The following is a 17,766-nucleotide window of genomic DNA, read 5'->3' as shown; positions in this document are numbered from 1 at the left end:
AAAAAAACTTAATTACAGTTGGTGATAATAAGATAAGTGGAAATAATAATAATACACACGTGACACGAAAAGCGAGAGGCCTAAAATTATAAAAAATTCTTTGTTTTTTGGAACCACACGTTTGAATGCATAACAAAAGCGCCAAAGATTTTGAATAAACAGTGGCCCGTTTGGAAAGTGTTGTGTTTTGTAGCTAGTAGTAGTACAAACTACAAAGCTACCCTCTGGTGAGTCACTCATTCCTCATTCCTCTCTCTCTGTTCGTCCAAATTCTGAATACTAGTATATATAGTTTTGTTATCTGAAGCAGAGTGACAGAGAGTCGACAATGGCGGAGAAGGAGAACTGTGTGCGGGTCACGCTCTTGACGAAGAAGAGGGCATCAGAGGCCATGGGATTGGCGGAGGAGTCTAAGCAACAGCCTGCTACCAAGAAGAGGGTGGTGTTGGGTGAGCTACCCAGTTCATCCAATATCGCCGCCAATCCGAATCCGGGTTCAGAGATGAAGAAGCCCAAATGTCGGTCGAAGAACAATGTGAAGAGAACAAGTGAGCATCACATCGATGCGGGATTTCTTGATCCCCAAATGTGTGATGGTTATGGGTCTGAGACATATGAGTATCTTCACAACATGGAGGTAAATTGTTCTGCTTGAACTTTGATTTTGAAAATTAGTTAACTTTTGATTAAATTTGGGTTTATTTATTTATTTATTATTCAGATGGAGACAAAGAGAAGGCCATCTCCAGATTACATTGAAAAAGTTCAGAATGATGTAACTGCTAACATGAGGGGAATACTGGTGAATTGCTTGGTGGAGTTTGCAGAGAAGTACAATCTTCTCTCTGATACTCTGCATCTAGCTGTCTCTTGTATCGACCGATTTTTGTCGATGAATGTCCTCAATAGGCGAAGGCTTCCGTTGTTGGGTGTTTCTTCAATGCTCATAGCATCGTAAGTAACTAAGTACCAAGTTCACTAACAAGCATTCGCTAGTTTGATTTTTATTCAAAACTTTATTGTTTTTGTGTTGTGTTGTTGTGATAAGCAGAAAGTATGAGGAGAGCAATCCTCCATATGTGAAAGATTTCTGTTGCATTAGAGATATTACATACACCAAAGAAGAGGTGGTGAAGATGGAAGCTGATGTGCTCAAATCCCTCAAGTTTGAATTGGGGAACCCCACAATTAAGACATTTCTCAGGTATAAGATTACTGTCAGTGTCAGCTTACTCTCTCTCTATATGAACAGTTTCACTAGACTAATTTACATTGCACATTCCCTTTAATACATTTATCAGGTATAAGATTACTGTCAGTGTCAGCTTACTCTCTCTCTCTATATATATGAACATTTTCACTAGACTAATTTACATTGCACATTCCCTTTAATATATTTATCAGGTATAAGATTACTGTCAGTGTCAGCTTACTCTATATATATATGAAGAGTTTCACTAGACTAATTTTCATTGCACATTCCCTTTCTGTTTTTTAACAACAGAAGATTCAACAGTGTGGCTCAAGGAGTTTACGGGGTAAGCTTTAATTCTCTTTTGTCTCTCTCTTTGCAACAAGTATGTGTGTTTTTGCGATACAATAAGAAAAAGAATGTGGGGTTTTTTTGTCACTAACAGATTAATTTTTTCTTGGAACTTTTGCAGACTCCTAATTTGCGGTTGGAGTTTCTAGGGTACTACCTAGCGGAGCTAAGTTTACTAGAATATGGCTGTTTGAAATTCCCACCTTCCTTGGTGGCTGCATCGGTTATATTTCTTTCGAGGTTCACAATCCAACCAAAATTTCATCCCTGGGTAGGTGCCTTCTTGGAAATTCGTTCTTAGTTTTAATTTTCACTTTTCATGTGTGGAAAGTGGTGAACAAAGTGTTACACATCTAACAGAGTTTGGCCCTTCAACGATACTCGGGTTATAAACCAGAAGATTTAAAGGAATGTGTTCTTATAATACATGACTTGCAGCTGAGCAGACGAGGAGGCTCTTTGGTGGCTGTGAGAGAGAAATACAAGCAACATGAGGTATAATTTACAAAATTTGTTATGAGTTTATTTCAGTCATCTTTTGGGAATGGTTATCTGATTGTAATTTCTTACCTGAAACAGTTCAAATGTGTGTCAACGCTGTCTTCTCTTTCGGAGATGCCAAATTCCTATTTTGAAGATGTTGTAGAATGACATATTTGATGGAGGTGATCTTTTAATTGATTTAGCGGTCCCAAGCTGCCAGTGTAATCTAATGCTAGCACAGTTTTGTGACATAGATAAAATGTTTTTGATTTTTGTGTGGTAAGTTCTAACCTTGGATCGTACTGACAACTATCCTGAAGCTTAGTTCACTTAAGGATTAAGGATTTTGTTTGCATTGTTTGAGATTGTATGTTTGAAATCTTTGATTCTGAATCTTAAATCATGTAAGTAAATTATTTCCTGCACTAATTTGAAGCATTATCCACTCCCAGCTCGGCAGCTCCCTGCACAGGTAGGTGGGACATACGACGGGTTATGTCCTTTGAAGAATTTGAAGCATTATACATGATGGTGGTTTGTTATTCCAAGTGATTGGTTAATCTATTATCATATGAAATAGTACTAGTTTGTTGTACGTAGAAATTATGTTTAAAGTGTTTAAATAGATTTTAAAAAAAATCTTTTTAAATTAGGAAATTGAATTGTAAGAGGTGAGGCAAGGTGACAGAGAGCACAAGCATTGTTTATGCAAATTTTAGCAAGAAAATTTAATAGTTTATGAAATTGAGAGACAATTGGTGAAAGTACTGATGATAAAGCTACATGGGCCACAGAGAGAGTTGAATTGTGGCTTTTGTTTTCTTATATGTTCTAACAGAGCTTTTATTTTTAAGTGAAATGAACTGACTTCTAAATTCTAATGTGATGACTGTTGAGCATGCATTCATATCATAGATGAATTTGTAGGAAAATACAGAGAACTTCATGTGATTTATTTATTTATTTTTGCATTATGAAAAGCAAAATATGTCTGATAAATGGTTGGCCATTTTCTGGAAATCCTATTGTTGTATCTTGAGGATTGATTTATAAGTTCTATTTATGATATATCAACGGCCAATGGCCTAGAGGTACCAGGTTTCTATTTTCCAAAACTAGAGATGCTGTTGTTGTGTCAGTAAGGCTACTTTTCGATGTGTTTATCCATCTTGCATTTGCATTTGTTTACTCGAAGATTTGGAAGAGTTTTCCGAGCTTCTGGGATTACAGGATCTATTCCCTTACCGGGAAAGTGGCCTCCTTATGTCTCAAATAGCTGCTTATGTGACAAGATTAGATCCCAGTTATGGATGGATATTTCCCCTACTTCTGATCTTCTAAAGGAAGCGTGAACAGTAGTGGTCTCGAGTTTGGTTGTTGAGCCCATACAAGAGTGTTTAAGCTCAACTCGAACATTTATTGTTGAGCTCAAACTTACTTAGCTCATTTAATCAAATTTTGATCACAATCTAGTGAACCAGCTCAAACTGAGTTTGAGATTAAGATTGTTAAATAGAAAATATAACTATAAACCCAAACTTTTTTTCTTAATTGAGTCATGTTTACAAGATAGTAAAAAATTGATTACACAACTATGAAGATATGTAATAATTTCTAGTATATGATTGGTTTGTTTGCTTTAACTAGGTTCAAGTTGATGAAATTGAATGATGTCACTGTCAAGCCCGAAACCATAGGAGTACTGGTTCAACAGTGCTTCTGGCTCAATTTCTTGGAGTCTGACCATTCCTGTGCATTGTAAAGAACCAATGGTCATTGAACCTAACTATATGACTCAGTCATATAACCATTGGCTCATCCATTTTTAACCTAGAATCTTGGTGCCACATCTCATTGGGAAGGAACCATAAATTAGCATGAATTGACCACCCAACAAATTAAAAACACTTCAGCCTAGAAGAATTCAAGCCATAACTTGAAACTGTTGAATGATGCTCTCTCTCTCTCTCTATATATATATATATATTTCTTTTAGGCTGTATCAATAGATATAGATATTTATGCACCGACATGAATTGACGCAAAGGTATTTGGTGTGTTCGGTGTACAATTAAAAGACATGAATTGACGCAAAGGTATTTGGTGTGTTCGGTGTACAGTTAAAAGACATGAATTGACGCAAAGGTTGTGTTCGGTGTACAATTAAAAGTGCTCATGGTGCACAATGCACCAGACGTACTAAATATATTATCATGAATTGACCATCCAACAAGTTAAAAACACTGTTCAACCTAGAAGGATTCAAGCCCTAGCTTGGAATAACTTGAAACGCTTGTTGAATGATGGTCTCTCTCTCTCTCTCTCTCTTTAGGTGTAAATCAATACCGGTAGATATAGATATCTTTAGACCTGACATGAATTGATGCGAAGAGATTTGGTGTGCCCAGTGTACATAGTCATAGCCATCTGTGCACAATACACCGAGATTGTAGGAACAAATGGCTCTAGTGGCTTGGTGCATTGTAAACTGGGCACACAGAATATATTCTAATAAATTGACCATCCAACAAATTAAACACACTGTTCAACCTAGAAGAATTCAAGCCCTAGCTTGGAATAACTTGAAACGACTGTGGAATGATGCTCTATATCTTTATCTTTATCTCTATTTCTTTTAGGTGTAAAACAATACTAGTAGATATAGAAATCTCTCTGGCCCTAGCTTGAAGTACCTACAAAAAGCAAATTGACTAATTCCAATGCAGACAAACACTACCCAGACAAAGAAAAAGAACAAGAGCCAAAACCTGCATACATATTACCGTAAATTGGGACCTGAGTGACCTAATTTTGGGGACTGAAAGCGAGATGAAAATCAATATAAGAAGAAAAGTTATCGTGAAACACACAACAAAAGAATATTATATAAAAGTTAAAAAAAGAAAGAAAAAATAAAAATAAAAAGGTCCCATCGTGAGCTGTGTCCCTTGTTTGCAGGGTCTCTTCTGAAATCACTCTGTACTATTTCCCTTCTTTTCTCTCCTCTCTCACATTGCCAAACAAAGCCATTTCACTTTTTGTAATTGCCCTTTCTCTCTTCCTTTCCCTCCCCCTTGGACCCATTATCTGGATTTCGATTCTTCCATTTCCTTCATCTTTTTCCTTGGAAGAAACCCTCTCTCCCTCTCTATCTCCTTCACTTTCTCTCTCTAGGCAGCACCATGCAATTCAAACAATGCATTATAATGGTGTTGGTGTTTCTCTCACTTGTTGTCTGTGGTGAGCACAGAGTGGTTGATGGCATGAACAAACCATCATCAGAATTTCAAGAGAAGCAGCAAAAGCAAGAAGATCAACACATGAAGCACTCATTTGATCTGTTTTTTTCAAGCAAAAGAAGAGTTCCAAATGCTTCAGACCCTCTTCACAACCGTTGAAGCTTGCTTAGTTATATGTTTTGTTTCTTCAATAGGTGAGTACTAAAGTGTGAAGAAGGAGACTTTGAGCATCATATAAAAGTTAGAGCATCGATACTCAGGCCGAAATAATTGCACGACCGAGCAATTTTGATTGATCATGTTTGCAAGTTACAACGAAGTGGAGCGATTCACTCTCTAATATATTTTTCTTTTCCTAAAAGCTAATACTGGCTGTGAGATTAGTTTATTGGGTGTGTGTTTTGTGAATGATGATTAGGGGTTGTGGAGTGCTTTTTTCATTCTCGTAAATTGCATCCATGCTTTCAACTTTTGTGTCTCTTTTCAGAATTTGAAATCCAATTGTATACCAAATACTATTATTATGTTTGTAAAGTGAATATTATATTAAGTAGTACTTGAATTTAGAATTTTCTCTTTCCTGTAGCTTCACATGGTATTGTCTCTTTCTGAAATGTTCTTTTCTCTGATTCTTCTCTTCTCCGTCTTTATTGTCTATGTGGTTAAAAGTTCACTGATTTTGCACTCTTGTCGGAAGTCAAGTTTTGAATGGCGCGGCAACGTTATTTGTTTGGTTTATAATGCATCGACAGCACCGAATATCTATTTCACTAAGAGAAATAATAAATTTTTCAATCTTAATTGTCAATTCCTTTTTCAAATACAACGTGATTGAATTATATTAAAATTTTTAAAAAAATTCCGTAAACATCTCTTTTTCTTCTATTCATTTCTAACCGTCTTATATTCGGATAAAGAGTCGGTAATTGAGGTCGGAAGACCTATCACTTCTCTTTTACAAATCATGATTATGCATTGGGCACGTGTGTCACACAAGTATCAGAGCATTGTCTATTTTTTCGAGATTAGAGTAGATATTATATGTGCTAGACAAATTACTTAATTGTTATGCACACCCAAATTTGAAAAAAGAGAAAGAAATTGGTCTCAATTGAGTTCACCCTCTTTATTTCATGAAATTTGTCCGGTTGATAAGATTTATGATGCGTTTTCATTAGAGGTTGGTATACTAAAGACTGTGTTATTCTTATAGCACTTGATGTGTGTTTTTTTCAATGATAAACCACTCGCAATAGTACGTATTCTTACAGGATAAGGCTTTATTGATGGTGTCCAACCTTAAAGACTGCGACAGTTATGCTGTCAATATACTAGGATTATTTATAAATTAATTTGAAAGAGAAGTTTTAAATTTTAATTTAACTAATTATTTAAATTAACTTAAACTAAGTAATTGGAGAGATGAAGATATAAAGAGTCTAAGGTATTGACTTCACCATTAATCTACCCTCCAATGGTCAATTAGACATATTATTAGGATAATTTGTATGATCAGAAGATGTATGGCTGCAAGCACATAACATAATTTATAAAGAAAAGCTTATATGTCTAGGGCTAAGCATAACCCATCTTCGGTTAGCATGGATCGTCTACCTAACTACATTAAACTAAGGGTGTAGTATGACCTATTTTCCCTTAGTATGACCTATCAAATCCCTAAAAATATAATCATTAAGCATCATCGCATGATAAACCTACCCTATAATCACAAAAAATAGAGAGGTTGAGATCAATTATAAATCCTTCTTCCTAACAAGGTAAAATATCAAATATAATTGAATTTAAACATTAAATCCCAAAATCAAGGTACAACCATTGTTTTGCCCTCAATCATGCAATCATCATACAATAAATAATCCTAATAAAATAAATAACTAAACCATTGGAGTAAAGATTAGGGTTACATCAATCCCTCAGAAAGAGTTTAGCCGCTCATGGAGAAAGAAGAAGACTTCATGGATGTGGAAACCTTCATCTTCATATTCTCTTGCTTGATCTTGTCTTTGAAAACTCCTCTCTAACCCTGAAGAAAGTCTCTAAACTATACTATCAATGCCTTGCTCTCCTATTCTAGTTGTGCAGAAAACCTTATTTTTATAACCTTTGAAAGCACTCCAAAACATAATAGGAAATAGGAAATCTGCCAAATTCGGACTCTAAAATTTGTGCTGTCTTATCGTCCAGTTTTGACATAGTAAACTTCTTTTTCACAAAATTTCCGTGAAATACAAAGTTGTAGAGCTTCGAATTTACTTTCAACTACGGCTGGAATTTGAGCCATTTTGATACTCAAGAAAGGAGATACAGCCATAATACCAAAACAGGTCTAGTTTCCAAATCAAGAAAGAATTTCCTAGTTGGAGAAGGATTCTTCCTTTTTTTTTTATTTTTTTATTTTTTTTTATATATTTTTTTTCAATCTCATCAGCTCGTGACTTCTTTTGGGCTCTTCTCCAAATCTAATTGAACTTGAATCTTCATCGTGGTTCAGCCCAATGAATGTGATCTTCCCCTAATTTGATATCATCTTTAAAGCACAAAATCACTGATTTTGACTAATATTATAATTAAAGCCTTAAAATAAAAATAAAAAACACTAAAACAATATAAAATCACAAATAAAACTATTCTAAGAGAATAAAACATGCAAATTAAGGACTCAAATATATAATATTTCAGTGCTTATCAACACCCAATAACTTCGGTGATTCTTGGACAAGTTTATCAAAGAAATGTAATTGTGTTTGAAACTATCAAGAAAAGGAGATGTAAAGTTGAAAATATCATTAAAAAAATTCTTTTAAAAAAGAGGAATTCCTTAATTAAATAACGAAAATGAGGATGTGGAAAAAAAATATATATATATAAAACTTTTGAAAGGGGTTGTCTATGTTACTTTTTCAGCAGGCTGACACTACTGTGTAGTATGAAGTAGTTTCAGCTTTAGCTAAAGTGTTGTTATGGAAGGTCCATACACCATCGACCATCACAGTCGTATATTGCCGACTTGCAGTTGCTGTAATCATAATAATACTACTTTTTTTTGACATTATAGAGACACCATTACCCATGTTTCCAAATATTTGGTCCTATACAATAAAAATAAAAATAAAGTGTATAGTATTATTTTTTCTTTTAAGAACCACTCTGGTTCAGTCATTAGTGGTTATACGACAACAATGAAAATAAAAATATTGTACTACCAAAAATTTCATACTAACAAAAATATTGTATGTGTCAGGTAAAATTTGAGTTTTCATACGTAAATTATTTACACTTAAAATAATGGTTGAATTTAGACTTAAAGTTTCATTGTGCACCAGTCGAGCCAATTGTTTTGATTTTCTTTTAGTAAGCTACCATAAAAATTAATTTAAACAAATTTAAGTGTTATTGCTGGATAAGTTAGGAAAAGACAGTTGTACCCATGAAAACCGGCTTTTGTAAACTAAATTCAAAGGAAATGATAATCTCCAATGAGAGAGAGAGAGAGAGAGAGAAAATTGATCAAGGCATTCATTCTCTTGGGATGCATTTGAATCCGGGCCGGTCTGGTCTAGGGGCTTAGGGCCTTTAATTTGAAAGGATTTCAAATTTAAAACATGGGCCAAAAAAAGAAAAAAAATAATAATTAAACTTAAAGGGTCCAAACACAATTATATAAAAGGGTCCGTTTGGTTAGACAAATTTTTTTATAAAAAGTGAAAGTGAAAGAAACGAAAATCAAGCTTTCATGCATTTGGTTAGTAGGAAATATTTTGCAGAAAGTTGTAAAAAAATATTATTTTAATAATTTAGATAGCATGAAAAGGAAAAGGAAATGATTCTACTTACTCAAAATACCCTTATAATTTTAAATAGTAAAAAAAATAAATAAATTTATGTTTGATAAATATTATTTATACTTAATTATTTATTTTAGGAAGGAAATAGTGAAATATGGAATAGAATAGTATTTGATATCATAATATAATTTTTTTTGTTTTCTCCTCTCTCTATATATATTCACTTATTTCTGTATAAACTTGCATTCTCGATCTTTAAGATAAGAAAATTAAGTTTTTGGTAAAGTGGACTATCAAAGTTTAAGTATTTATTTTCTCTTTATGTTATTTTTAATTTTATTATTTATTATTTATTATTTATTTATAAATGATGTAACTGGATACTAATATCTAATTACAACTTTCGTACTAAGAAAATAAAATCATAGATAGATTATGTAAACTATTTACGAATCATTAATTATTTATTTCAAGATAATGTTTGATGTTAGGTGTGAAACAAATTATGTTAAGATAATGTAGACTAGTTTTCACCTAACACTCTTGCGATCAACAAATAGTCATTATCAATTATAGAAAAAAATATTTTACTTATTTAAGACATTTAAAAAAAAATGAAAAAAAATAATTCAGTAATAAAAAGAAAAAATTAATTAATTTTGGATGCACATATAAAAAAAATACAAACAATTTAATTAGTAATACATGATTTTATAAAAAAAACAATTTATAGAAGAAATAAACTCTCCTTTCCAAAGAAGTCTATGTAATTAAGTAAAGAAGAAAAGAGATAACTAATATGGTTATAATAAGAAACTAATATACAAAGTGCACAATTTTTGCGAGAAAGTGAATTTTTTTGCATTTTTTGCACGAAAATTTTTAGATGCGGGAATCATATTTTTTCCAAAACTTTTACTTTCCCTCTAGCTAAACTTTCAAAAAATTTAAATATTTTCCTTTTCTTTTCTTACCAAACGGACCCTAAAGAACTTCGTAAGTATAAGTTAGTCTAAGGTCACGTAAATAACTTTGAGAAAGATGAGCATATAAAAGTGTACACTTCACTAATGTTTTTAGTTTTATATGTACATAATTGTTTTTATTAATGGTGCCTCATTTTAATTTTACATTGACAAAGATAAATACTCAAAAAAAAAAGGAATTAGGAGAATGGTATGACAGGCTTGACAGCATAAACTGTTTCTCATCGAGAAGCAAACACTGAGCATGCATGCTGTCCGTTGAAATCAGTACGGAACATATAATATAGGGAAAATTACATATAAATAGAGTCAAAGTTTCATATTTACTTAGAGACTGAGTCAAAGTTCCATATTTCTCTAAAATGGATTGCTGAGGTGGCACATGATTTTTTACTGTTTAAAAAATTGTGATGCCTAAAATGCCCTTCCCTAATAAAAAAGTAATACCTTCAGTTCAAAAAAGTAGTACATTCGGAGAAAAAGTAGTACCTTCGCGAGTGTTTAAAAAACATGGTACCTGGACGCCAAAAAGTAGTACCTTCAGTTCAAAAAAGTAATACCTTCGAAAAAAAAGTAGTACTTTCGCGGAAGGGTATTTTAGGCATCACAATTTTTAAACAGTAAAAAACCATGTGCCACCTCAGCAATCCATTTTAGAGAAATATGAAACTTTGACTCAGCCTCTAAGTAAATATGAAACTTTAACTCCATTTATATGTAATTTTTCCTATAATATATATAAAAGGGCTTTGTACCATAACCATGAGATTCGATTGCCTTAGAAGAGAGATAGGGGTTGCAGGTCAATTTAGATAGACCAGTGCGCAAAAAATTGTGCCAGGGACTATGGGTCTAATGATTTCTCTCCATTTTTTCATTCTACTCTTCAATCATGCCCTCGCTGTCAATCAAATGAAAACAGGCTTTCATCTACTTTTAGAATTTTACAAGTTTGTTATTGGATATAAAATCTCATACCTACCAAAAAAAGAAAAAAAATACTCTGAAGGGTTGCAAGCAACTTTGCATTTGATTTTTAACAAAAAAAAAGAAAAAAAAAAAAACAACAACTTTGCATTTGATTGAACTCACTAAAGCTTTATTAGTGGGGATCGATGTGGAAGATAGGCAAAATTAAAATTATTTATGATTTGATTGGATTCGGGTCAAGTGTTTTGCGATACGATAAAAAAACTTAAATTATTATGTTAGGTACTCATTTTATTTTTCATTCAAATCCGATGTGGGACACCAATAACAATATCCGAAAAGGTTATTCTTGCCTAGCTTCGAGACAGTGATAAAGTCCTGTAAGTATCTGCAGCGATTGCTTGTGTCCTAGCAACAATAATATTTATCAAAAATATATTGTGAATGTGTATTTGTTTGACCTTAAAAAATAATAATAATAATAATAAATAATATCCACATCATTATCTAAAAATAAAAATAATAATAATAAAATTCTGGTTTAGGCACATGGGGACTAATTGATGCTGTATGTGTCAAACTCAAATAATGGATTAGTTAGATAGCTCCACATGACCTGATCTTCAAAGATTTATGATTCGTTAATCATTATCACTAGATGGATGGGTGCTAGAAGGGAACATTATTTGAACCAATTCACCATCTCTTTACTCTCTATTTATATACATATATTTTTTGGATTTTTTCTTCGTAAGCACTGCCACGTGCAATGGAACAACCACGACTTGATATGTCTACCATTAATTCTCTATATATATATATATATATATATATATATATATTATATAAGGACATTATAGAAAGAGTAAGGATATTTTTGAAATTTATATTTCAACAGTGACTTCAAACTATTCTTTACTCATTTTTCAAAATTAACGAATTTATATACACAACGTAAGTTTTTATTTGCTCATCTTTCAAACTTAACGAACTTATATATATACACAATATAAATGATATTGGTATTATTTATCCAAAATGTAAACATGAGGAGTATTTTTCTCACTTTACCCCATACATAATCATGATTGCTTTGTATAAAGAGTCTGCAACTTTAGACACCAATCTCCTTTTTAGCTTCATCAAGCCCATATACGTTCTAATGTCCCTTCAAGACTCCACAGTAAGGTTTTTGCAGGCATATTGCCATTCCATAGTGGCAATGCTAGCATTTCGCATGTACATGAAAACATACACACCCCATATCATCTCAGTATATTATTAGTATATTGCTTGCAGGGACGGAGCCAATGAAGGGCCAGGGGACATGCCCCTGGCCTGGTCCTGCCCTCTATAATATATATAATAATTTTTTTATATATATTTTTTCTATATATATGAAAAATTCTATGCAATGCCCCCTAAAAGTTGTGGTGTCTAAAATTATTTCTTTTACTCTTCAAATTCCATAAATTTCCTTGGGTTTGTTTGGTTAGCATGAAGGAGATAGAAAGGAAAACAAGCACAAATTTTTTAAATTTATTAGGAGTTTGGTGAGCGTGAAAGAGAAAATTTTTAAGAAAGTAAATTCTCGCAACCGCTTAATTTTCCTCAAAATGTTTCACGCAAAAAATATAGAGAAATTTTACTTTCTCGTAAAAGTGGTACCTTCATATCTTAATTTCCTATTATGCCTGATAGGGAAAAATAAACCTACCTTGACCAGTCGCCAGACCTCTTCGACTTTCGAACAATACGGATAAGAATGATGACATTTCTTATCTTGGATAATGAAAGACGACGTGGTTCAACAGGGTAAGGATAACCTTGGCACAATTTGAGAAACTCAAAGGAGTAAATCATATCCCCGACAAATCTGGCAACAAACGATCTCCTTTGATCTAGCACAAACTGTGATACTCCCGAATTTCCGGATGCGGGTTGGCCAGGCCCACGCCCGATTACCCGAGGATATCAAACCAATTAGTAATAAACGAACACAGAATATAATAAAGAAAACAGGAATAAATAAATTGCTGAAAAGAAACTAGAATGATAAACCAAAACTGGAAACCTCAGAATAAAATTTTATAAATAAATAATTAGTCTGATACACCCAACTTCTCCAATTCTAATACAACTCGGGAATCCATCTCTAATGGACCCCTAATAATAATCCAAACTGTAATGGAAGTTACTTAAAGAACATCCAGAGTAAACCATGGAGGAAAGTCTTACGTCGTCGGAAGAGTGAGTAGTAGTCTCCGCTCAGCACGATCAAGTCTAAGTCTGGAACTGACAAGTACTTGAAAAATAGAGGTGGGTCAGGCCCACGAACAAGTTCTAACCTACTACAATCCAAGTAGAGACTCGATACGCATATACATTCTAACCAACTCAACAATAACTAAATAGTCCGTAGATAAGTATATTCACACTACAGGACTCTCACTAGACTGTGGAGAGGGTCTCAACCTGAATAGAAGGCAACATGCGAAAACGCACCCATAGGTGGACATGAGTACCTAGACCTAACAGGGTACACCTCAACCTCTCATATCCAACTACACATCCTACTGCATATACGCACCCTAACCAACGAGCCTGAGATTCAAGATCATCTCGTGGTACCATAAAAATATATTTAAAATCCATACATATCCATCAACAAAAAATCCAATAAATCGTTCAGCTTATTCAGCTGCACAGACTTATACAAGAGATCCAATAAGTCGTTCAGTGCATTCAACCGCACAGACTTAAATATAAGGAAAATTATATTTTTATAATTCGCACCCTTATTCCAAAATAGGTAGGACTGAGTATTTTGAATCAGTCGATCCCTAGTATGCCACCGTCCCATACCGGTGCATACAATCCAAAAAATCCATATAATTGATAGAACATGTAAAACTGTTCACCAATTAAAATCCATAAGGTAGGAATTAGCATTTTGAGCTAAACCATACCTAGTATGTCACCGTCCCATACCGGTGCATATAATCCTCCATATCCGTGTAAATTACAATATATAAATAATAAGCAAGTAATTTACAGTTCTAAACCAAATATTCATATCATTGCAGAAAAGTAATTAAAATTTCAGCAATTTGAATCCAAGATCTAAACCACGTATTTGCAAGAAACAGTTTAATAGTTCAACAACCAGCATCCAGAGCATGCATAGATCAGTTTTAATAAATCAATAACTCTATCATGTATTTAAACCAGTTTTATAATCATGTTATAATCCAAACAATTGCTAAATTAATTTAAGCAATTTAGTTCTTTCCATCCGGTAACAGCGTATTAAGTGCTATACTCGTATTCTGTTTTATCCTTTAACACGGAACCATACCCTATGCCCCAAGTCCAACTTGTTAATTAAAAGACTCCACCATGCATTTAAAACCTAATTTAGAATTATGTTATAGCATTTTAATTTGTCAAATGAAACTAGACAATTAATTGCCTTCCAGTCGTTAACCGTACGCATAGTTGTTAAATAGCGCACTATTAATTCCATTAACACAAAAAGGGTATTTTATGCAATTAAAGACCTTGATTACAGGTTTAAACTAATTAATGAAAACCCCATTAAAATTCTAAAACTGTTCAAGAACCCCAAGTGCCCAAACAGTAGCTAAAAACATTACAGTACGCGTCAAATTCCATCAAATTGGAAAGAGCCTGCTTTTGGCAAAGTAGAGCAGGCTCCAAAACAGCCTAGAGCCGGCTCCATACAACCTTGGAGCCGGCTCTAATCAGGTGGGAGCCGGCTCTTGGCATTCCAGAGCCGGCTCTCCTTCCCCCTGTGAGCTTTCTCTCCGTTCTGCTTTGTTTCAGCTTCTCTGCTCCTTCACTGGATCATTCCTATCACTCTATTGGTTTTTAAAACTAATCATAGGAGTCTAATTTACACCTAACAGCATCCCATCAGATTGTTATTGTTATAACAGTAGGAATTTAATACGACATCAAAACAACAATCGACGTAACATGTCTTTATGCTCAAAACTGAAATGAGTTAAGTTCTATATGACAATTAATCCGTAGCTAGCAGTAATTAAAGCTTAGGCATACTTGTTCCTACCACAGTTCCATGTTCAACATGGTGTAACCATCCTTAGTAATCTGCTAGATTAGATCAAAGGCAATTAAACCTCTACATCTCCAAAAACGGTAACCCGATTTGCCTCTAACAATTTATGCATTGTTTTACTATAAACACCAGTGTTTTAATCCAGTTAACCACCTTAGAAACTTTAATATGGCCTTAGAACATACTGAAAACCCCAATTATACCTTCTAACAGGATCTAAAATTTCCAAAATCCAACCCTCGTAGCCCAAACGGTCGCTAAAACATCAAAAACTGGAAAAAAAACCTTGAAGGAGCCTGCTCTTCTAAAAGAAGAGCCTGCTCTCCTTTGCCAGGAGTCGGCTCTCCTAGTCTTGGAGCCGGCTCCAAGTCCCCTAAGAGCCGGCTCTTTGATTTTAAGAGCCTGCTCTTTGTTTCCAAAGAGCCTGCTCTTTAAACTTTGAGCCGTCTTTTTTCTTGTGTGTTCATCATCTCTACGTCCGGTGAATTTCTGAGGAACTGTCTTCCAATCCTAAGGTTCTTAGATGTTTAAACTAAGTTTCCACATGTTCCAGAATCTATTGAATTCTCTGTTCAATTACCAAACTCAATTTAATACATAAATTTTGCAAAAAGAATTTAATACGAGCAGTTTAAGCATTCTTGAGCATCGACTGTTGTAGCAAATCAAACTTGCAACCTAAATTAATTCTAGTGCTTCCCAACATGTTATAGAACTAATTAGAATCATTACTCATCAGATTACACGAATTAAACAGAAGTTACACAAGGAAGAAATTAAAACAACCAGTACACACGTTACAACTACAATCAGTTTTAAAACAACAGAGGTACAAGAAATCCAGTTTAATTTTAATCCTTAACAGTTCCCTGGAGTTGTGTTAGACATGCAAAGAACACGAATCAACGGGATAGAGTTAGGATTAGAACTTGCCTTACACCGACGTCGTCCTAAAGTCTCCGGCCAACCCCCTATTTCTTCACTCTCTGTTGCTTTCCAGACTTCTCCCAAATTACTTCTGCCTTTTGCATATCGTGAATACAACCCTTAACCCTAGGCATAACATCACTGGTATATTTATAGACCACCAATTCTAGGTTCCATTAAACCCTAAATGATTTATCCGGCCCATAGACCAACCTATATTATACCAACGTCGGCTGCATAATTGAAGGTGATAATAACACTAAAACCCTAACCTAATCTTACCATAGTGGAAATTAAATAGAATAATACAAATTCACAATTTTAATAATTCAAATAATTTACATAAAACAATTAAATCCATTTAATTCAAATCGCAAATAATAAATTCAAAACAATAATCAATTATTTTAATTAAACCCATCAACACCTAGCCACGTAAGCACCTCAAACATAACCAAAAAAAAAAAAAAAAATACTGAAAACAATAAAATAAATAATAAAATTCCGATTATATCCTTTTTAAGTTTTAGGGGTATTACATTCTTCCCCCCTAACAAACAGAATTCCGTCCTCGGAATTCACGAAACTCTGAATTATTTTCTTTAAAATTTATTTCCATTCTCGTGTGGACTTAACTCTATTAGTATGAATAGATTGAGTCATAACCTGGCAACTAACCCATACCTTCCTAAGTATAGTTATATTGTGTGAAACCTTTGCAAAGCAACCATGCCGACAATTTAACCATGTCATTGGTAAATAACCTATGCCGCCTTAAGTATATTTAGTTATACTTGACAAATCAACCATACAGACAATTCAACCATATACCGTTTGTAAACTTAACAAAGAACTAAGTCACCCATAGTCTGAGCATGCATATCAAATGCATAACATTAATTTAAAAACCAACCAATCCAGATAGACAAATTAAACATGTCTTACCTCATTCGGTTCACGTGACCAGACAATCGATGTCCTGATGCACCTTATAATCGTCCGAGTGCATTGAGAAGAAATGCATATATTATATCACATTCATTTTGACAACACTAACCGAAACTACTAAACCTCCGACAGTACCTTAAGCTCTAGTTGAGTAAAGTAACACCTCCACGAAGATCAATCCCCATATTTGCAGTTGATTTTCTTAATTTCAGTGATAACAGCCAGTGTCAGTATTATATAGGCTATAACTTCAACTGCGAACTCAACAACGAATAAAAAGATATGAATATTCGATCGGTTGGTGAGAGCGTGCACTTCCCTATTCCCTTCCACCAACTGTACCAACTGGTCTGGGACCAGCAGCTTCCGTCTGCCCCCATTGTTTAAATTGGTCCAAGTCCAATAGTGTTTCTATCCAATCATATGACCATTTATTTACAAAATCCTAGCGTACAGAGCGCTATTATCCTTGTCATCAAAATAATAGTTGGTTGATCACATGCTTGTGCCCCCACCTAAACTATATCCCAAATCCGGACTAATTAACAAATACTAATAACAAAATGAAACACATAACATCAAACATGAAACACGTAGATACACGCATTACAATTTAAAATATAATCCTACTTAAGACATCCTCCAGTCCAGAGAAGAAAACCTCCCTTGAACTCAAGTTCACAAAAGTTCATTCTATAGTTTCGTTGGTAATCATCCAACCTTGAAACCTATCCGCCAAACATAGCCTAACTGCACAATCGTTTGCCTAAGCAAATACCAAAGGCTTGACCCTCATCCTCCT

The 17,766-nt window shown here is 33.9% G+C and overlaps 1 protein-coding gene across 1 annotated transcript; it reads left to right on the top strand.

The window, feature by feature from the left end:
- The first annotated feature begins 234 nt into the window (after nucleotides 1–234).
- Nucleotides 235–2,426, top strand: LOC132278745 (G2/mitotic-specific cyclin C13-1-like). Its single transcript, XM_059780615.1, has 7 exons — nucleotides 235–637; nucleotides 722–954; nucleotides 1,052–1,204; nucleotides 1,505–1,538; nucleotides 1,665–1,814; nucleotides 1,904–2,038; nucleotides 2,123–2,426. Exons 1-7 carry the CDS (start codon nucleotides 329–331, stop codon nucleotides 2,192–2,194), a joined length of 1,086 nt encoding a protein of 361 aa, XP_059636598.1. The 5' UTR covers nucleotides 235–328; the 3' UTR covers nucleotides 2,195–2,426.
- Nucleotides 2,427–17,766: the final 15,340 nt, after the last annotated feature.

The sequence above is a fragment of the Cornus florida genome, unplaced genomic scaffold, assembly GCF_030987335.1.
Source record: "Cornus florida cultivar Cherokee Brave unplaced genomic scaffold, ASM3098733v1 CherokeeBrave_3.0.0_Hap2_Chr10, whole genome shotgun sequence".
In the NCBI taxonomy this organism is placed as follows: domain Eukaryota; kingdom Viridiplantae; phylum Streptophyta; class Magnoliopsida; order Cornales; family Cornaceae; genus Cornus; species Cornus florida.
The sequence above is the reverse complement of the archived record's forward strand: the minus strand, read 5'-3'. Positions and strand labels throughout refer to the sequence as shown.

Coding starts and splice junctions, on each gene's coding strand:
- LOC132278745 (XM_059780615.1), top strand. CDS start 329: ATGGCGGAGAAGGAGAACTGTGTGCGGGTCACGCTCTTGACGAAGAAG. Junction 1,205..1,504: donor ACAATTAAGACATTTCTCAG/GTATAAGATTAC, acceptor TTTTAACAACAG/AAGATTCAACAGTGTGGCTC. Junction 2,039..2,122: donor AGAAATACAAGCAACATGAG/GTATAATTTACA, acceptor TACCTGAAACAG/TTCAAATGTGTGTCAACGCT.